Source organism: Muscardinus avellanarius (assembly GCF_963383645.1).
Source record: "Muscardinus avellanarius genome assembly, chromosome: 3".
Classification (NCBI taxonomy): Eukaryota; Metazoa; Chordata; class Mammalia; order Rodentia; family Gliridae; genus Muscardinus; species Muscardinus avellanarius.
In genome coordinates this window covers 149,369,954-149,392,435 of record NC_137788.1, presented here as the reverse complement: position 1 = coordinate 149,392,435, position 22,482 = coordinate 149,369,954, and the positions used below count along the sequence as shown (strand labels likewise).

At 42.4% G+C, this 22,482-nt stretch overlaps 1 protein-coding gene across 3 annotated transcripts in view; it reads right to left on the bottom strand.

Annotated features, from left to right (window-relative positions):
• NTRK3 (neurotrophic receptor tyrosine kinase 3) overlaps positions 1–22,482 on the bottom strand; it is a gene marked incomplete at both ends in the record, with an annotated part of 365,601 nt that overhangs the window by 35,999 nt on the left and 307,120 nt on the right. For all 3 annotated transcript variants that reach the window (XM_080692445.1, XM_080692446.1, XM_080692447.1), the window contains 2 exons: positions 13,314–13,557; positions 17,181–17,353. In XM_080692445.1, the coding sequence (XP_080548571.1) occupies positions 13,314–13,557; positions 17,181–17,353 (417 nt within the window). The remainder of the gene's footprint in view (positions 1–13,313; positions 13,558–17,180; positions 17,354–22,482) is intronic.

The following is a 22,482-nucleotide window of genomic DNA, read 5'->3' as shown; positions in this document are numbered from 1 at the left end:
GCTCATTGCACCCTGACTGATGCCAATAAAGAAATAACAGATCTTTCAGAAGAGTCACTGGCTGGTCACTTAACCCTGAAAACGGGATGGTCTTGGAATTGGATAGTGACAATGTTCATCTTTGTTTTGGCTTTGGGCAAGGAGAGAGAGAGAGAGAGAGAGAGAGAGAGAGAGAGAGAGAGAGAGAGAGAGAGAGAGAGAGACGATTTATGTGAAAAATTGAAGTATTTCTGAAACTACTGAGGAGCCAAGAACACTCTTTTCAGTCTTCTTAGGTAGATGTCATTCATTATTTGATTTCTCTGACTCACTTTCTCTGACTTCTCCTTCTTTAAGCATCCTTCTCATTATGATTAGGCTTCTTGAAAAGACTCACTTATTAAAAATAAATCATCTGGTCCCCTCCATGCACTAATAAACTGTCCTTTTGGTGTTAACAGCAATCTCGTGGGTGTTTTAATTAGTGTTAAACATTTCTTAAGCCTTCTTCACTGATGTCAGGGGGCCACTCATGGGAAACCCACCTGGCTTTTAGTTAAGTGACACCAATGAATATTACAGACATACCTACCCAGAGTACCCTACACTGATAATCAGTGACTGCCAATTGGGGACCCATAAGGATTCACTTAAGAATGCTTACAGCCTGGTGTGGTGGTGCATACATGTAATCCCAGTACTTGAAAGGCCATGACAAGAGGATCACAGATTTGAGGCCAGTCTCAGCTCTTGGCAAGACCCCCAGCAACTTAGTGAGACCTTCTTTCACTAAAAAAAGTAGCCGGGTGTGGTGGCGCACGCTTGTAATCCCCGCGCTTGAGAGGCAGAGACAGGAGGATCACGCAGATTCAAAGCCAGCCGCGCTGGCTTAAGAGACCCTGTTTCCAAATAAAAATATAAAAAAATGGTCTGGGAGTGTAGCCCAGAGATAGAAGGGCTCCCAGGAACCCCAGTACCACAAAATTAATTAATTAATTAAAAGTAAAAAAAGGGTTAGGGTATAAAGTAGAATCCCTCTGGGTTCAATCCCCATTACCATACACATACAAAAAACAATGCTTAGGACAACAAGGACATTATTTCTTATCTACTAAAAACATCTCTTGGGTGGGCTTGGTGGTGATATCTATAATCCCAGTACTTTGGAGGCCAAGATAGGAGGATAATAGGTTTGACTCCAGCCTCAGGAACATAGTGGGGCCCTTAGCAACTTAGTGAGACTGTTTCAAAAAAAGAATAGAATAAGAATGGGATATAGCTCAGGGGTAGAAGGTCCATAAGCTCAATCCCTAGTACCAAAAAGAAAAAAGAAAAAAAGAAAAGAAAACATCTCTCATAGCATTTATCAAAATCAAGCACTTTTATTAGCACTTATTATGTGACAATCACTGGGTTAAAATGGGAATGTGTCCCTTTGCCTTTAAGGTAACTTGTGCTTTGGAAAGGTATAGAATAGATGTAAACTCTAATGACTGAAGGAAATGGGATCAAGAAGTTGGGGATTGGTTCATTGGGTTAGGACAGACCAGCTACAAGAATAAATAGAAATCAAAGGTCCAAACCTGGCCACAAGGGCTAGAGAATATGGCTCAAAAGAAGAGAGGCAGCCAAAATTTCCATGAAGATTGGCAGAGTGGAAGCGATGGAGTGCCCATCACCCCTACCAATTAACAATGGGATGTGGATGAGTTGGACTCATTTTTTCCCAGGATGCTCATGGTTATTTACTAAGCACAGGCTATCCTGGTGGTAATGGTGCAATTGCTGTTGCTGGTGATAAAACCAACTGCACCCAAACCAACAGTTTACAAAGCACCTGCAGATTCCTTACCTCAATCTCATGCATAATAATGAAAAGCCACCATCATATTGCAAGCAATAAGAAAAAGAAATTGGCGCAGGCCTTAAGACAGCCTTGTTTCTATCTCCAGGGCTCCAGAACACATAACCCTAAAATGTTCCCCTGGAGTGACAAAATGTGGTATATACTTAGGAGGCCTAAGGAATGGGGATATAATTCTTTAGACCTTGGTCTACTGTAGAATTCCTGGTTCACAGTTACTAAATTAGTTCTTTGTTGGAGCTTCTAATTCCACAATGGGAAAGCTCCTCCCTTGATTTCCTCTGCTTACTCCTTCTTCCTGTGCTTCCAACAGACCAACTTGAATGTCTAAACCAATCCTGAAGAAGTATGTGAGTTTTTTTTCTTTTAATTTCTCTGAATTCTCTTAAGTAGTAGGCTCTTCTATCCTTTAATTTTAGTATCCAACACCAAAGGCCCATCATAGGAAATACTTTGTCTTATAACTTTTTAAAAATTTCTTAGATATAATTCCTACCTTATTCACTTACATAGAATAATAATAGCCATCTATTGAGTGCCTAATGGGTACCAGGCAATTTGCATACATTATCTTATTTAATCCACACAAAAGAAGAAATTGTCCTCTCTCCCTTTTTCAGATAATAAATTTAAGGTTTAGAGAATGTAAGTAAAATTTCTTAGATCACAGAGCTCTAAGGAAGCGCAAAGATTCTAAATCTGCCTGACTTCATAGTTGGGTATGCTCTACCCACCCTCTCTTGAGCTACCCACCTTCAGCTTTGTCCTTTGGGATGTGCTAAGCCTGAGAAAAACAACCAGAAGCAAAAAATGTGTTTAAAATTCTGAATTTCCAATGCTGTATTGACCCAGTCCTCTGCATCCGCCTCTTCCTCCTCTGGTTTAGTCACAGGCAGATCACAAATTCTTGGGCTTTGAGGATTAGGAGAGAAATACAATTCCCTACTAGGAGGAAGTCAAGGGAACACAATGTTCTCTTTACATGCAAATATCTTAATTACAGCTGGTAAAGAAGATATTTGTATGGAAATTTATGTATTTTTATATGTTATATATTCAGTTTGTCTCAGAAAACAAAAGGCCCTTTGCACTTGAGGAAGGAAGATGGAACCTGTTATGATCCATCCATCACCGCCCCCCATGGGAGTAGAAAGACACACAGTGATTCAGCATTGGATTCATGGGCTTCCTGCAGCCTCCTCCTCTCCTTTCTTGAGAATGGGCTGCTATGTAAACAGGCCTCAAGTTCTTGAAATTTTCTTTCTTTCTTTTTTTTTTTTTTTGGTGGTACTAGGGATTGAACCCAGGGTCATTCTACCTTCGAGCTATACTCCCAGTCCTATTTTTTATTCTTTATTTTGAAACAGTCTCACTAAGTTGCAGAGAGTCTCACTAAGTAGCTTAGACTGGCCACAAACCTGTGATCTTCCTGTCTCAGCCTCTCAAGTATTAGGATTACAAGCATGTGCCATCATGCCCAGAATTTTCTGATGGGACATCTTCCCTGTCTCTTCACCCATATCAGTCCCCATGGAGACAGTGCTGGTGATAACAACCTCCCATCCCACTCACGTACCACCTTTATTGACAGAAGAGAGCAATTGGATTTGAAAGTTGTTGGAATGAGACCAAAATTTGGGAGACTGCTTGGAAACTGCTCTTGGGAAGAAGATGGTATTTTTTTGGCAAGGCTAGGGTGGGAAATATTTGGTTCCCCACCAGCCAAGACATAACCAATGAATAAAATATAACCAGGTACCTATGAAAAGTACAAAATCAGTTTTGTCTCACCCGGCTTATATAAATCACATGTACCTCCACTAAGGACGAGGAAGAATTAGCTTACCTTGCAGAGGGTAGCATTTTGGTTAGACCTAACTGAGGATTTCCTACTTCTAAAGAGTATTATGAGTTGGAAATAAAAGGATAAACCTCACTGACAGTCACTTCCCTTTGCCACAGGTGGAAAGAGGATAGAGGAAACCTGTAAAATCCCAGGAGAAATACAGGAAAAAAGTGAGCATAGCAGCTGTCTGGGATGATTTTGATGCCATTCTGCCTGGGGCTTCAGGATATACTAGATGACATTTAAGGCTCCTTCCAGCTTCATGTTTCTTTAAAGTTGAATGATTTGGCATTTGTTCATCTGTTTCTAACACTCTTGGGACACAGAATAGACTGGATGGCCTAAAAGATGCATTTTTAAGAAATCCATCCTGACTTAGAATTTTACTGTTACTCATTTCAAGGTTATGATCCAACACTGCAGGAGGCTTTGAGGCTCCATTTGTTTCACCTTTCTGAGCTCTACTGATCCGGATGGCTTCTCTACTACCGTCTGCTGCTGCTGCCACCACAGTGCCCAGGACCTTCTTGCCTCTTGCCTGGACCAGTGTGATGCCTACTTCAACATGACATTCTATGGCTGCCCATCAAATACCCAAACCCAAACAACTAGTCTTTAAGGGATTTTTGTCATAGTGGTCCTTCTCTTTCTTCCCCATATCCTCAATTTGGACCAGTTAACTGACACATCATTCCCGATCGCCCTTCATTTAATTACATCCATGCTTCTGCTCACACTAACCCCTGTAACTGGAATGACCTGCTGGTTCCCAGCCACTAAATAGCAACTGGCCTTTTAAGGTTACTGTTAATCCTCTAATTACATGGGCTTTTGAAATTTGTAGTCTAGCCACCTTTTGTATGATTCTCCTTTGTCTGACTTAAGGCAGATCTAACAATTGTCATGGAGTCTTATACTCCCTAGGAAAATCTAATTTCCCTATATAGATTATCTGTATGCAGTGGCAGAAAACAATACTATTGGCATGGCCAGCACTCAGATGAGGAGCCCTAAGCAATGAAGAAGGAAGACAAGTGCCTACTTGACAAATGACAAACTTGGGTCCTAGCCAGAAAAGGAATTTGTCCCATGTGGGTAGTGATGGCAGGGACTGAACTTAGGTTTCTTGATGCGTGTCCCACATACTAGCTACCACTATAGTCACTGGTTGCTAAGAGTCCATAAGCAAAGATGGGAGGATGCTCCTCAGGGCCAGTATTCATAGGCCACTGGGAGGAAATACACCACATAACCTCCTTTACCTCATTGTTAGAACTCAGTGGCTTGCAACTCAATTTCCTAGTCTCCCTAGAGACCATCTTTATACCAGATTTCTGGAGTGTCCCATGGCAGAAACCACCAGACCCTTTCTCTTCTCTCTTCTCCTTCTCATCCTTCTCCTTCTCCTTCTTCTCTTTATCCTTATCCTCCTTCTCCTTCTCCTTCTTTTGCCATACTGGGGATTGAACCCAGGGCATTCTACCTCCAAGCTACATCCCCAGCCCTATTTTTTATTCTTTACTTTGAAACAAGGTCTCACTAAATTGTGGAGGGCCTCACTGAGTAGCTGAGGCTGGAACCAAACCTGCGATCCTCCTGTCTCGGCTTCCCAAATGCTGGGATTATGAGCGTGCACCACCGTGCCCAGCTTCCAACAGACCCTTTCTGGTAGTTACTTCTGTACTCTATGGAATGATTGAGTTTAGAGTTTAGGAAAGCTTTCAGCATCATCACTGAAATGGGATACAGTATAAAATGGTCTAGGAAGGATTGGCAGAAGGGAGTGCAGAAATAGTAGGAAAAATTGAGACAATCCCTAATCCTGAAAGAAAAAAAAACTTTAAATTCTGTCCACATGGTTCTTCTTCCCATCAGTTGACTATTGGATGATTAGCCCAAATATCTTAAAAAAGAAAACAGAGTAGAAATGAAACTGCATTCACTGAACGAGGTGCAGACAATGTGAAATGAGTCCGTTTCAAAACTTGAGTTAGTTCTCATATTTTTTCATGAAGAAAATATGGCTTGGTATATTAAACAATTATGGCCTGTGAGTCAAATTTTAGATGATTTTGGCTTTATCCTAGCACTTTGGGCCATGTTTTCCTTGTATCCTAAAGAAATAGAGCCTCCTTCTCACTTATCATAACACACAGAGCTTAGTCCCATAGAATAAAAAAACTAAAAGAGACACAAACACTGGAATCTAAACTCCAGATATTATGACAGAAGTGCTGTCTCTAACTCATGCAACATACACACAGAACTGGTGTGGAGACAAACTGTCCTAAATGTCAATCCTATCCCTCAACAGACTTTTACATCCTCAAAAGTCTCATATTTTATAGATAATTAGGGTGCTGATCCACTGGCTTTCATCAAGGAAATGAGGTTGCAATACCTGTAATTAACATAAATTCATCCCACACATCTTCCTGTGTCCCTTCCCTCTTCAAATGTGTGCAGCTTAATAGGTCTTAGCATTTCAGTTGTTTTTCTACACTCATTCAAGATGTATATACCATGACACCCTGTCTGCCTTAAAGCCTCCTCTGTGGTCATGTCTCCTAATTGCCACTCTGTACCCTTTACCAAAGCCAAAAAAAAAAAAAAAAAAAAGACCAAATGTATGGTTGGGGGACTAGGAATCTAAGAGGACTCCATTGCTTCCTCTAGACTCCTAGTCTATCAGAGAAGGTTACCTAGACATATCTTCCCAGGACTACATTTCTAAAGGATTCTAGAAGAATCAGCAGCTCTGGGCTTTATTGTTATAGGCGAACTTCTCATAGTCCACCTTTCCCCATAACTGAAAACTGAACCATGAAGCCCTGAAGCCTCCAAAAGGTGAATCAAAAGTTGTTCAAGCTGTAGGGCATTGAAGGAGAGACTGTGAAATGGGGAGATTCATCACCCCTGTTTCTACCACAGCAGCCCCACAGCCTTTAAATAAGAATTGATGCATGTAATATGGTACTCGAGATAGACTCTGGGGCTATAAAGAGGATATTGATATATGTTTTAGATTTAATTAATATTTTGTGCCACTATTAATCTTTTTATTTTTGACTAGTGTACCATTATTATATGTAACAGTAGGAAAAATTGGGTGAAGGGTATATAGAAACTCGCTCTACCATCTTTTCAATTGTTCTACAAATTTAAAATTACTCCAAAATAAGAAAAAAAAACTATTTTGGAGGGGGACAATCATGTTTCTTAGGAATGAAATACAAATTTTTTCCATTGTTCTCCTCTATACAAATGAGAGCCAGGGTAACAAATTATTATATTTCGAGAGCAGCAAATAAAAAAATCAGGTGCCGTGACTGGGGTCTTTTCACTAGACTGCTGTGTGAGAACTTCATCTTCTGACATCTGCATCACTTCTTTCCCACTGCCTGGTCTACTTAAGAAAACCTACGGATGAGAAACATAGGGACAAATATGGCTAAGTTTCTTCAAACAGGGTCATTATCCCCCAAGGACCAGTGTGTCCAGCTGAAAATCTTTTCTCTAAAGATTGACACATTTGGAAATTGATTTCCAGTAAGTTGATGGGTTATAAACATCTCTGGGATTCTATTGAAAGCCCTGAGACTTCCAAAAAATAAAAATAAAATAAAACACCCCACCCAACATTGCTCATATTATTTCAGGAAGTCACAGTTTCTTTTCTTTTCTTTTCTTTTCTTTTCTTTTCTTTTCTTTTCTTTTCTTTTTTTTTTTTTTTTTTGGTGGTACTGTGGTTCCTGGAAGCCTTTCTACCTCTGGGCTACACTCCCAGACATATTTTATATTTTTGAAACAGGGTCTCTTACGCCAGAGTGGCTGGCTTCGAACCTGAGCGATCCTCCTGTCTCTGCCTCCCGAGCACGGAAATTACAAGCTTACGCCACCATGCCTGGCGGAAGTCACAGTTTCTGAAGCCCATGCTTAGAACACTGGCTTTTCATCAAGCATCAACCCCTGCACAAGTTCTGGGTGGCTTTGGTTAGAACACTTAGTTTTAGACTATTTCTTCTTAGCCCATCCAATCTACAGGAGGTGCTCCTTGTGTCTTTTTTATTTTCCAGGAGAATGAATCAAAGGACCAGGATGGCAGGATGACAGGTGAGGCTGAACCCTTGAATGGCTTTACAAACGCCAAGTGACACAAACAGCAAAGGGGGCCTCTCACGACGATCATGTCTACATTTAGGACGAGGTTGTAGTAGAACGTAAGGGTGTCTCATTCTCTTTTTCCTGATAATTCATCAGGCCTGGGATGATATGCTGCAGGGATGGAATGTCAGACACAAAAGTAGATGTTTTTTCACCATTACTATGGCAGAGATCATCAGCTGCTCCGTATAATCTACTCTTTTCTCTCCTACGTGGGCCATAGCTATACTCCATCTCTCAGCTCCCCTCATGGAGGGCCATATGCCTGAGTTACTGCCACCAGGGGAAGTGACAGGACCTGTGTCCAGGCCAGGCTCATTAACAGCATCCACATAGGTCCCTTCATGCCACTTTGCCTGTCTACCTGGCTAAGTGGGCTGAGCACCTAGGACAACTGAGGCCAGCCCATGAACAAAACGGGCAGAGCTGCATTAGCCTGCAGGACCTGCTGAAGAGGGCGACTCCTCCAATGAGCTGACCTGCTCATACTTCTCTATGACCTAGGAACCAGCTTCTATTTGTGTTGGAACCATGATATATCTGGGCGTCTGTTTGTTATAGCCATTGATCTACCTTAACTAATACCCACAGGTAAGCCTTGTTTAGATGGCCTCCCTTAGAAATAGACAAGGCCTTTGTATCTTAGCTCCAATAATAGTAACAGCTATTAATATTCATTGAGCATGCATCATCCTAAGAGCTTTATATGTATTAACTCATAATCTTTACAGCAAATGCATGAGATAGGGGCTATTAACTCCATTTTATGGCTGGCGGCGTAGAAAGGGTAAATAACTTAACCAAAGTCATGCAGCCTGGAAAGACAAGAGCAGAGAGATTCAAACCCAGGCAGTGCAGGGCCAAAGTTTGTGATTTCTACCTCTGTCATGGGAGCACCATGCCATCCATCAATATTCTATCAGCCAGAAGGACATCCTAAAGATTATTGTTATCATCCTTCCAGGAGCTGCTGGAAACCCTGTCCTAGAATCTCCAGTGTAGAACCTAGCACCACGATTCAGCTCCCAGACCTGCCTCTGATCTCATGTGTGTCTTTGCCTGGATTTTTGCATTCTTCCATCCTAATCTCCATACCCTACCAGAATCCACTTTTGACTTTATGTGATCATCCCCAACTCAGAATCCCACTCACTTGTGTTCTCTGGACATTGTCTCCAGATGCTGCTCTTACTTCCTTTCATAAGATTTGCCTGTTTTTCATGCAGCTGAAGTCCCTTTATCTCTCTATCTCACCTTACCTTACAGGTATCTGATGGACCATCAGGCCCCTCCTGGTCTACCTGATCCATTTCCTGCCTAACTCCAAATTCACATACCAACTTCATTCACTGATAATTTTATTGAAAGTCTTCCAAGTGGAAGACACATCACAGACCACAGGATGAATAGGAAAAGGTGAGTAGGGTGAAAGTGCCCATTCCTCCCACCCCATACCTCCCAGATCTCAACATACCATCCTTTGTCAAATAAAAACATCTGATAACAGTTCTATTATGGAATCCCAACCTCTTTCCCTTCAGGACACTCAAAACTCTTAATTCTAGACATGATCACTGATCTCTTAGTGTTCTCTGATGTTCTAAAAAGGTGGACTGGTACCTAAAACCCACCCTTGTCAAAGCTGGTGGAAAGGCAGCCTTGTCAGCACCAAGCCATGATCCACAGGAGTAAAGGGTATCTGTCACTGGCACCATCCTAAGAAGAGGGAACAAATTGCTCTTGTGCTTTGATGCTGGGATGTTTGTTTTCTCTGTCTAAATGTGTAACAGGAAATTTGGCAGTTCACCTTTGTAAATCGTTTGCATACCACTTATGCATGAGCCAGATGGTGCCTGTTTGTTTGAAGAAATTAAAAAGGAAAAAAAGGAGAATATAAGGAGAGGCTTATCTCTATATCTTCTTTTGCCTTCCTGTGTACACTCCAGAATCCTCACTGAGCAGGCAAGCACAGACACAATGATACACACACACACACACACACACACACACACACACACATTATCTGCATTAGGCCTAGGAAGCCATAAAACTCTTAGGCCTCGGAATCAGTGGTAGCAGAGAGGTACAGACTTGTCCTGGGGGTGTCAGTTTGCACAGAGAATCCTCCACAGTGTTCTCTCCACCTAATAAATCACTGTATTTCTCAGGGCCTTAGCCAGTATATACCAAACAGCAAAGTCTTATATAAATCACTCCAACCTGGGCTTAGCTCTAAGATTCAGGAGCAGGTCCACATAAATACTGACCAAAAGAGAAATCACATATTGATGACCCAGTATTTTCTGCAAGTTGAAACCTTATGAAGAATCTTTGCCTGCGGCAGACAACTTAAAGACCCTACTCCTTTAAGGCAGCTTTATGATCCCAAATTATTTTTCAGTGGTCAGTAGCTTCCTTTCAGACCCAGGAACTGCATCTGGAAATAAGATTATGCCCACAACTTTCTTGCTCTGGGTGTAAGGAGGACAGAGGAAGATAGTAAATACAGTAGCTTATCCAGGAGGTAGTGTATTACAGGCTCTTTATACAAATTAACTTGTGTAACATCAACATAACTCTGTTGAGTAAATAATTTTGCCCTCATTTTAAAAGTAAGAAACTCAACCAGAAGTTAGAGAAAGGCATGGATGTCACACGATTGTAAATGATGGGTCAAACGTGAACACAATCAAGATTAGGCACAAATCCAAGAATTTTCTTGTCACCCAATGTCTTCCAATAAGAATGATAAAACCTCAGGGTGCATTATTGTGACCTCAGATCATTATCTGCCTTTGTTTTACAGAAGACTAGGGAAGGTAGTGTATAAATTAGGATAATTTGAAGAAGCAAATGTGAAGATATGATAAAGCTATTACTTAAATGTGGAGAGCATATTATCTCTATAGTATCATAGTCTTCCAATGGCATGCTGAATTTTTATGGTAGTAGCTCATTCTTGTCCCATACCTCTTTGAAGCTAAAGACACATGTATAGGCCAGATGGCCAGCAAACAACCTGGCTTAGAATTCATGGAGAAAGAAATGAAGATACTGGAATGTGGACACTTCTTATTCATTCTCCCTTCCTGAAATCTGCCCCAGCACCCACAGAAATTAGCTGGGCTTACTCCTTGAAAGTCTCCCAGGAGTAAAGAACAACAGTTCACAGCTATTAAAGTAAAGACAAAGAAGCATCACCTGGATTGTGATTTGTATTATTTGGTTGTTCTCTTTAAAACAGAACTGAGAAATATTAAGTACAAGGCTAGAAGAAAGTTTGAAAACTCAGTCTATAATTTGCATGTTGTAGTCATACCTGGTTTTCCAAGAGCCTTGTAATGCCAGTGGAGAGGCAGTAGAGACCAAGTTGGCATAATTAAATATCTGCCTTACACAATAAACACCCCCTAAAAAACAGTGAGTTATCTCTTATTTTCATCAGTACCACCATAAATCTAAGCTCAATCAGGCAATTCAGCAAAGCCCATTATAAAGAATAGAAAAGCAATTAAATGGTGCCAGCTCTAGATATCCTGCAAGAAATCTATGACCCATGGACCTCTTAGTAACCACACCAAGGCTTCTCTTGAAAATGACTAGAAAAAGTGGTCTTAACCCTAAAGAAAGACTTTACTCAGCTGTATTTGGGCAGGTCTGACCAGCCTATTGGTCTATAATTCCTGCTATGATATGTTCCTTTCCTATGTCTGGGACTATTGGAATGCGCAGAATCTTTAGAAGCTGCCTGTTTTGCTGTGAAGACTCTACCTTCTCCACCTTTGATCTACATTACTGCATGTGTGCTTACAATTGTATATCATTTACCATCATTTTGTAGTATGACAAACAAGTTGTTTGGTATCCATTTCTTAAACATTCAGTTTTCCTCTGGGCCATCACTAAAATGAAAGTCTGTGAGTGAACAGTTTTAATCACTGAGTGATTTTGCTTGGGCAAACCCATCAGGAGCATCCGGATAGACTTGATCTTTGTATACATGCCAACCACAAATTCCCAGCTTCCTGGTCCACCATGCTCAGGCTCAAAGGACAACCATCTGTGCTCTTTGACTTGTAATCATTCATCCCCAACAAAGAATATGAAACAATTACCTGCTAGTCCTCTTGCTATAGACTGAATGCGTTTGCCCCTATAAAATTCACATATTAAACCTAACCCCCAAGCTGATGGGATTTGATGGTGGGGCTTTGAGAGGTAAGTAGATCAGGAGGGTGGAAACTTCACGAATGGGATTAGTGCTTTTATAAAAGAGACCTCAGAGAGGACCTTTGTCCCTTTCTGCCATGTGAGGACAGTGAGAAAATGACCATTTATAAACCAGAGAGTGAGATCTCACCACACACAGAAGCTGCCAAAATTTTGACCTTGGACTTCCAGACTCCAGAACAAAGACAAATAAAATTGTCAGTGTTTTCAACTCCCCAATTTATGGAATTTTGCTATAGTAGTTTAAGCAGACTAAGACAATTCTTACCTCCAAAATATCATTCCTTTCTCTCTCCTTATACCAACTATCCAAAATATTTCCTAAGTTGATGTTCCCAAACTAAATCTTTCATATATTAGAGGCATATGCCTCCCAATCAGTTTCCAGACATTATTCCATCTCTGGGTCTCATGTTGCATCCACATTTCTCCTTTCTGGGAAAAGTGACACCCATGGCCACTCACCCTTTCCCTGACAATAATAAAGCAGTTGGAACCACTCAATGGTCCGTGGGAAGGAAATCCCAAGACTGAGGGGGAAAAATGATTCTGGGAGCAAAATATGACCCTGTTAATAAGTAGATGATTGTATAGAAGTAAAACTGAATATTCACGATCAGAAATCTTTCTCTAAGGTCTAACCTGCCCTCTCTGCAAAGTTAAAAACCAGTAAGATGCTTTATTTCCTCAACTTTCCAAATCCACTCAGATTATTTCCTCAACCATGCAGTAATCACTTTTGCTAGTTTTTGGGTTCCCCCTTTCATCAAGATCGACCTCTCAAAACAAGAAATTTCTTTCATGATCATGAGATAATTCCAAAGAATAAAAAATGTCATGGGTATGGCTGGATTGGGGACTGTACTGAGAGATGTAAAAATGTAGCATCAAGTTGGGCTTGTCTGCATGTGTGTTTGGGCATACATGTATGTGTCTACATATGAGTCTGTATGAAGAATGAACATTAATACAAGAACACAACACGTTTGTTCTTGCAATGTATGGATACAGTCTAGTCAAATGTCCAAGCAGAAAAGAGGAGTAGCCTATTGAGACAATAATAAACAGTTATGTCAAGAAGCAGGCCAAAAGAAAACTGTCAAGTGCATGTCCAGGCATGCATGTGTATATGTGCACACCAGAGCAGTAGGGTTAATGGACAATGACAAAGACACAGAAGCAAGGTACTAGCTCTGTCGCAGAGTCCAGCAGTTGGGAAAGTCACCTTACCCTGTAGTAATCGGTGCTGTAAACATCTCTGGACATGCCAAAGTCTCCAATCTTCACCAGCAGGTTGGCTCCCACCAGGCAGTTTCTGGTTGCCAGGTCCCGGTGTACAAAGTGCTGGGAGGCCAGGTACACCATGCCCGAGGCGATCTGACTGGCAATGTGGAGCATTTGGGAGAGTCCTAGCTCGCCCTTGGCCTGGCGTGGCTGCCCATCCACTAGGATCATTGCATCTGGCCCATGGGCCCTGCCAGGGGTAGGAAGGAGAGAAGAAAAAAAAAAAACGAATTCAGGAGATTAATGGCAAAGACCTCTATGGTTCCCAGTCCGTGGAGTTGTCCCACAGAAATGAATGCAAATTCTCTTTCCAGACTGCCTACACCTATTTCTACCTACTCAAAATCATACGAAAGTGACTGTGGATATGGGAGAAATTCTACAACCAAATTCCAGGCTAAGATGACAGCATATTTACTTAAATGGAACTGGGAATAAACCTAGTCTTTTTAATATTTTGCTGCTACCTAGGGGTCTCCCAGAGATTAGAAGTTTATTATAGGGCAATTAATAAAACAGCTAACTCTAACATAACACTTATTATATGCCAAGCACTGTTCTGATTGCTTTGAATATATTCAATACATCCTCCCACCCCATTTTTGAAACAAAGAAACTGAGACACAAAATGATCAGATCACTGGCCAATGTTTCAGAGGTCCCAGAATGGCTATCTGGGTAAGCAAAAACAGAATTTAAAACCACACTTGTGGGTAGAGACACTTTCAAAGGGAGCAATTCCCTGTCCCAGCCCCCTAGGACTCTGATTGGCTAGGCAGAGGACCTCATTTGCATTTTCCACAAGCTCCACACTGATGCTGCTGACCAGCAGTTTACACTCACAACAGTAAGTGGTATTAAACTAGAGCCTGTACTCCTAACCATGCTCCCACACTGCTTAGGACTGAGTAAATTATGGCAGTAGCAGGGCAGGATGGAGAGACTCTCTCTCTGGCTCTGAAGCACCCCAGTATCCCCTCCATCCCAAATTCAGGCGCAGTTCTGTTATCCTAACACCTCGCCCTGTCATATCGGTCACTTTTAGTGTTCACTCTTTTCTCGAGAAAGCCCAATGAGCCATGACCACACCTGGGGCCCTTATTTATGAAGCGGTGGGCCAACGAGCCCTGGCATACAGTGAGGCCTCAGTCTGTTTTACTGCTTCTCCAATTTCCACTGAAAGGCGCCATTAAATACGAACACATTCATTTTATTATCTCCGGTGAGCTCCACCTACTTCACTCCTCAGGAGAGCTGCTGTATCAGCTAGCAAGGTAGGGGTCAGTAGGCAAGCCCCCACTCCTGTCTCCCAGGAGGGAATAACTCCAGAATGTGAGAACGGGCAGAGCCACCCTGGGGGACATGGAAATCGCATTTGGGAGAGCAACCAGTGATGGCTTCCAGAGAGTCGTGACCCATTGCTAAGAGTTTCCACACAAAGCTCTTCTAGAGAAGCTCGGTCTCCCCTACTAGAACCCAGAGAGATAGCTTATTGGCATCTAATGAGAATCTAGCCAGCAGATTCTCAGTGCAGGTGACCAAAGCCCAGATTAGGTTAGGAAAAATAATTGCCTCAAAAAACCTTTGGGCCTCCATTTGGAGAGATTCCCCCATGTTGTTTTGGAGAAGGGACTTCAAAAAGAGACACAGAAGCATGTGCTGCAGAACTGTGCTCACATGGGTCTCCCTACACTATCTGCAGGGGGAATCAGGGGCATAATTATCTGGTATGATGCTGCCCCCCCACTTTATGCATTCCTCTTTTGGGGGGATCTGATTTTCCTTTGCTTCTAAAAGAGACACAGAAGTCTAAGGAGTATCAGCATGTGCTGCAGAACTGTGCTCACATGGGTCTCCCTACACTGTCTGCAGGGAGAGTCAGGGGCATAATTATCTGGTAAAATGCTGCCCCCCACTTTATGAATTCCTGTTTTGGGGGTATCTGATTTTCCTTTGCTTCTCACTTTCTACTCTCCCACTCTTTGACTCGACTCTACTCTCACTCCCCACCTTCTGCTCTTCCTTTTCCCCTCTTCTCCTACACTGGGCATGACAGAGATACAGAGGGACAACCAGGAGCCATGCTGGTGGCACCCGACGCTGGAGACACTGCTGGACCAATGGACAGTGATGAGCAGTGAGACATGCCCATCTGACCCCAGGGAAATGGTAGCACACAGGGCGGGAGATACTAAGTACTGAGAAAGAACATTCCTGGATTAGAAGCTACTCTGGTTCACAATTCTCATTAAAATTGTACCATAATAACTTTACAAATAGCTACCATAGGCAGAACACCTGTGAAACTCCTCTAGGCATTATACACATCTAGTCATTTACTACTCATAACAACAACTCTGCTAATAACTATGAGCAATTACTAGTAGTAATGTCTTCTAGGAAAGAAAATGAAGGTTTTATAACTTGCTCCAGTTGTCACTAAGAGGTGACAAGTCCAGGAAATGAACCTGTCTGTCTCATGCCAAGGACTGAGTTCTCCAAGGAAAGAACAAGTTTTATTGTTCATCCACGTTTGGGAGGCTTTGACCATCCTACTGATACTTTTCATTCTTCCAGGGCCATATTTTTTTTTTTGAAACTTGGCTCCCAAGCCAAGCTCCAAGGATTCCTCTTGTCCATTACTTGGTACCAACTCTTTCCTTCCCTCCTTTAAATCACAATATTCTATTAAATGTTCCACTTTCACAGGATGTGCACCATTTTGTTGACAAGTAGGTGAGAACTTTTTATAACTTATATTTTAACTCTGGAAATTTTGTTCTCAGTCATAGAGTTCACTGGGTGACAGAGACGGCTGCCACCAAAAAATCCTCTCCTGGTGAAGAGATGCTTCCTTCTCTGGGGAAAGTAGATCCATCCTTGAATCTCCATCCAGAACTTCTGATTGAGGTTCAGTCTATTACTAGCTCTATCCAAAGCCTTTCAAAGTGCAGATAATCTTTATTGAGCTTAGGGGGGAAAACTTTTCTTATGGCAAACCCATTCTCTATAACAGTGCTATCTCACAGAATTTTCAAATGATGGAAATATCCTATACTGTGCTGCCCTATATAGTAGCTCCTAGCCTCTAGCCAAGTGTTTGGCTACCAAACACTTGAAACATGGCCGGTGAGACCAATAACTGAACTTGTAACTTCACTTAACTTTAACTAATGTAAATCTAAATAACCATGTGGGACTGCTGTACTGGACAACACCGTTTTAGAATTCCCCGAAGGAAAATTTGCCCCTTTTAAATTAACCATCTATTTCTGTCTCCTGATGAGTTTGTGAAGATGTACATTCCTATTCAGCATCAAAAGGTCACTGGCAAGAAAATATCCAGGAAAGCTATAAAGTCTTGGCCTCACTGTGCAAGTGAGACACATAGGCACAAAGAGGGGAGGCTACTTGCGACACTGAGTGGTTCAGAGACCCTCTCTCTCTCTCTCTCTCTCTCTCTCTCTTTGGTTCTGAAGCACCCCATCATCCCCTCCATCCCAAAGATGGGATGTAAAAATGTAAGAGCTTCAGGCTAGTGAGCCCTCTGGGCTCTCTTGAGACCTATTTTGGACTGGACTCTTCTTCTCAATCCACCCTAGAATAAGGAAGAAGGATATGGGTTTCTCATCATAGGGATAATGTCTTGAGAGCAGCTGCTAAAAAGATGATGGGCAAGAATAAAAGGGGGCTTCTCATTTCCCAGGCTCACGCTGAGGAGTTCAGAAAGAAGCCTGACTTCTGGCTCCAAAGAAAGCCCCAGGAGCTCAGAGGGCCTGTAGTCACTGGAGAAAGACAGCCGTCCGCGCCTACCTGAGAAACTTGTTCAGGTCTCCGTGCTTCATGTACTCAAAGACCATGATGAGCGGGTCCCCGTCACCACACACCCCGTAGAACTTGACGATATGCTCATGCTGCAGGTTGGTGAGCAGTTCCGCCTCCCTCTGGAAGTCCTTCCTGGCAGCCAGGGTGGGATCCTTCAGAGCCTGCAAACAACCCAATGACGCCTTTTAATGATTGGAGCCCAGGGAGATGTGTTTTCTACCGGTGAAACTAGGCACCATAGGTGGGCTGGGTTCCTAATAAATCAGATTTTAAGTAAAATCTAAAGACTGTAAGGCTAGCCAGATGTGGTAGTGATCCCAGTACTCAGGAGGCAGGAACAGGAAGATTGCAGTTTGAGTTAGCTTCATCAATACAGTTAGACAGCTTCAAAATAAAATATATAAAAGGGGTGGGAGTATAGTTTAGAAGTAAAGTGCTCTTGGCTTTAATAAAAAAAAAAAGATCATGAAACTAAATCCTACTCCAAGACCTAATACTTTGGCTCCTTTGGCATGTTTATTCCTGTAGAGAAAGAAACCCACATTCTGACATCCCCATGCCATGTGCAGGCCAGAGCAGTGATTTTAAAAAGTGTTCATCTCAGAGCCACAGGCTTCCTCTGAGGTGAGGATGAATGACAGGAGAAAGGGAATGTGAGAAGACAGGTGTAGGAAAACCCTTGTACTTAAGGTTTTCTTTAAAGAGAGGATCGCCCTGCTAAAACAAACACCACAAAGCCCATGGCCCCAACTGCTTTAACTTGGTAAATGAGCACAAACTCCTACCTGACAAGAATCAGGCAGCCCCCAATCCTTTTGAGTCCTTGTTTCCCAATGGTTAAAAGTCTGTTTTGCAGAGGAGAGTGAGTCATTTGGCTTCTAGAAGCCACTGTGTTCTTCTGCCTAGAGTTTGAAGGCAGCACTGAGGGGTGGCAGCTATTTGAGGGGGGGGCAGTGAACAAACTAAGCCTTAGATGCACCCAGAACCAGCTTAGGATAGGAAAGTGGGCATTTGGTGGCCACTAAGTTGTTACAAATCAGCCCTGTGGAGGTGGGATACATAGGTGTGAAGAAGTGAGGACCAGGACACTTCCTGAAGGAGACTGCTATAATCCAAAAGACCTGATAAAAACAACTTAAATTTATTTGCTCACAGTTCTGGAAATTTCAGGGGTTCAATCCATGTTAGGCCAGGTGATGTCTGTTGCATGGTACAGGGACCAGTGAGAAGGAGCACAAGGGCTTGGCTCTCACACTAAGGAGGCCAGAAGCACAAGAAAGAAGGAAGGAAGGAAGGAAGGAAGGAAGGAAGGAAGGAAGGAAGGGAGGAAAGGAGGAAGGGAGGGGAGGTGGGACCTAATATAAGCCCCAAGGCCACATCCTCAGGGAGCTGTCCTAAGCACACAAGGTTATGTGAAGTCTAGGGAGACATTCTAAATCCAAACCACAATGTGACCATCAGAGCAAAGCTAAAGACCTTGGGCATACCAGAGGGAGCAACCCAGGTGGTGAGCATCGCTGGCCAGGATGGATGATGGTCTGTGCAGGGGAGGGGCCCTCTCAACCAGAGAAGCAGCCTGCAAAAGTGTGCTGATATGTTTCCCCAGCCTCTCCACAGGGTCAGAAGGTAAGTGGAGCCAAAATATCCCCTCACTTAAAATGACAGTTTAGTATCCTCCATAGACGTGTGAGTCAATAAGGAGGTGAATGTGAAATTCACTCTCATTGTCAGCTTAGTGAATGCCTAGACAAATTGCAGGCTGCTTTGCACATGCTCTGCTCAGCAACAGCTATTCAGGCAAATGGACCTCCCCTACAGACAGCAGGTAAACCTCTCTGTCACTGGCCCATATCAGAGACGATAGATTCTTGAATAGAAAGGGCTCTGGATACCTGCTACACCTGTTTATTTGTGGAATTGGAGAAACTGAGGTTCAGCCTGCCTGAGGATCAGCTACATATACATATCTTAAGTGCTAGGAAGCTAGAGTTAGACTGGACCAAAGCAACCCTCAGTAAGTTCCGCAGAGCTCCAATAGTCTGTAGTAAGCAATGGCTCTAGGAACACCATGTCTGATTAGTCTCATGGTCTTTAGGTTTCATTTAAAATCTCAATTATTCAAAACCCATCCAGGTATGGTTTCATCAAAGTGGATGTAGTTCCTCTCAGCCAGAGATCAAACCCTACCCCAAACTCAACCAGCACTTTATTTATTTACTTATTTATTCATTCATTTATTTACTTTATTTATTTATAATCTGGAAGCCTTCACCAGAAAAGCATTTGATTAAATGGTACCACTGCTGGACAAAAATATTGAAAGTTTTCTGGCATAACTTGCTTATATTGCAGATGAGGAAACCGACGCTCAGAATGGGGAAGAGATTTTCTAAAGATCATGCAACAAGTAACAGCTTGGATCTGGGGTCTGGGATAATTTTCTGCCCTGCACACCTGCCTGGATTAATTTATCAGATGCATTAGTGACTAGAAAAGTCTCCCAGAGAATGGTGGACAGAGGAGTGAAGAGAAGTTACTGTGTAAGAGAGAGAGTGTTGGGAAACGCAGGGGCATCTGGCAGGGAAAGGCAGGGGCAGGCCAAGGGCAGAAATAAAGTGGGAGGTTCATTGTGCCAGCCATTGTTGATATTTATCAGACCTAATCTATGCGCTCCCCACTTCTGCTTGGGTTGTTGTTCTGAGAGGCTACCTATGAACAAAAGTGTAGACTGTAATATTCACCACAACTAGAACAAATACATTTGCAAGCCAGACAGTCATGGTAAGAGGTACACTCTCCCAAGGACTCAGGCTTGTAGCCCTAAGCTACATGCAATGGGGCATAGATACAGATGACTGAGCGTGATATATTTATTTTCATGAAGAAGTGAAAATAAAGGAACCCAGCATGGGTGGGATGGGAGAATATAAAGATTTATGTGAATGCTGAATTTATGAGAGGGAAAAGTAGATCAAATTTGGGCCAGCCAAATGGCCTATCTCCATCTCTTTAAATCATTCTCTCCCACAGTCTGGATGTCAGCAGCAGCCATGGGATATTTCCGTTCTCAGCTCCAAGCAGTGCCAGCCAGCATCCCCAGCCTGGCACCCTGCGTGAGGAGGCAGATCAGAGTTCCCCCTGGAAGAGATAGAGTATAGAGCAATTGCTGTCCTCCCTGTCTTCCACACTTTTCTCTGCCTTTACACTGGGGTTTCCAGGTGGTGGGTCAAACCTCAAGTTCTTGGGTAGTTGTCAAAGTGTGGGGCATACCAACTGGAGTCCAGAGCTGCAAGTGGCCCCAACCCCCAGGGATTGGTGCAACTGGGGCACAGATGACAGAAGAATAATGAAGATAAAATTTGGGCCAAAGGCTCTCTTGCCCCTCTCAGGGGAGTCCATATCAAATACTTTCTTTGTTGCTAAGAAACCACAAAACGGGTCACCTGTCAGTGGCATGGGATAGAGCTGGTATTCATCATAGCCACCAACTGTTGACACAGGGGAAAGGTCTTGCAAAGTGGTCTCTGAAGCCAGGAGGCTCCTGGCTAGGCCTTGAGTAGTCTCCATACACAAATAGGAGAGCTGCAGTTGCAATCTTTCACTCCTTTTTATCCCAAAGTTTGGAGCCATCTCCCTTTCTGATCTTTCCTTCCATGTGCATCAGATCTTAGATGCCCTGCCATCTTGGGGAGAGATTTTGGCTGTCTGCTCAGTGGGATGGGGGAGCAGGCTGGATGGAAAGAGGACCAGATGCTTAACAGACCCCAGACCCTTCTGAACCATTTAGCATCTCCACCTCATTTATCCTAAGGGATTTTCTGCCTTCCACTTTTCTTGGCTTTTCTTAGAGGTAGATACTTTAAGGGAAGCCCAGTTTCAGATTTCATTCATGTCCTGAAACCCTTTTTGTCATATACAGAGAGCTATGCATATTCTGAAATATTCAAACTCTTAGATGTTCACACATACATATAGAGCCCCTTTTAATTATGAAAAATCATTTTTCTTTTAGCTTCTCAAAAGTCACTGTTACATAGCTTTGGTGAGATTTGCAAACACATCTACTGGGAAAAAGATGGTTAGTTACCAGACAGATGTTCCCCTCTCATCAGTGTTCCAAGCTTAAAAGTGGCCACTGGTTTATCACTGTGTTCAAGATAAAATCCAAACTCCTTAAACAGTCATAGACTCTAAATGCTTGGTCTCTCATCTATTTTCCTCCTTTCCCTCTTTCTTCTCCCCCCTCATTCATGATACTTCAGTCTCACTGGATTTTCTTCATTTTGTGTTTAAACTTTTATCTGCTCTGAGGCCTTTGCACTTGTTCCTCTTTTGGTCATAAAAGCTTTCAAATGAGCTGTATGTACACAACTGGCATGATTAGCTGACACCATACACACCATCTTCAGAACATACTGACTGGTACCCAGGGAACCCTGCACATTCACTACCAGCTAGATACCCAGAGAGATATCTCTCTCCCAGAGAGGGGTTTACATCACAGTTAAGCTGCTAATGATCACTCAATGTAATGAAACGTTACAGAAACCAATGAAACCTGAGTGCAGGGGGGCCAGGTGGATATCTTGAAAAGATATGCTGAAGGTTAATGATTAAAACTCTGTTGAGGGTAGAAGAAAATAAAAACTTTCTCAAAAATTAAGAAAATAAAAATTGAGATTTGTGCCTTCAGGTTGCTTTACAAATGTGTTAAGTTTTTGTTCCAACCTAAAACAACTGAAACTGGAAATCATGAACTGCTCAAACAAAAACAGAGAAACTTTCCAAACCAAAAGGAACCCAAAGATGAAGTTCAGATGTATCCCATAACCTTAAATCCAAATGGCGGAAATTACCCATAACCAGAACATGGATTTCCTGAGATCAAACTCATGAATCTTCTCAACCAAGAAAATGTTCCAAGAGAATGAGGAAATCAGCATGTTTGTTTGTTTTTAAATAAGAAGGTATGCAGTAAGAACAAGGAGAAATAAAATTAAGACAAAGAAAATCTAAGGACCATTTAGATGCCTTGAACATAAACTATATGGTCATTAAATTTAAAACAAAACCTTTTATGGATAGGAAAAACTTGAAACCAGATAAAAATATAAGGCAAGCTGATAAATTGGAAGAACACTGGAGTCCTCTTGGGGCAGAGCAGAGGATGAAAGAGGACACAAAAAGCCACTGGGCCCCATTCTCCCATCCCTCTAGGAAGGGGTCTTCCTGGGTTTGAACGCCCTGTAAGGGTTCTCATTGCCAAATAACTAAATAAATGTTGTATGAC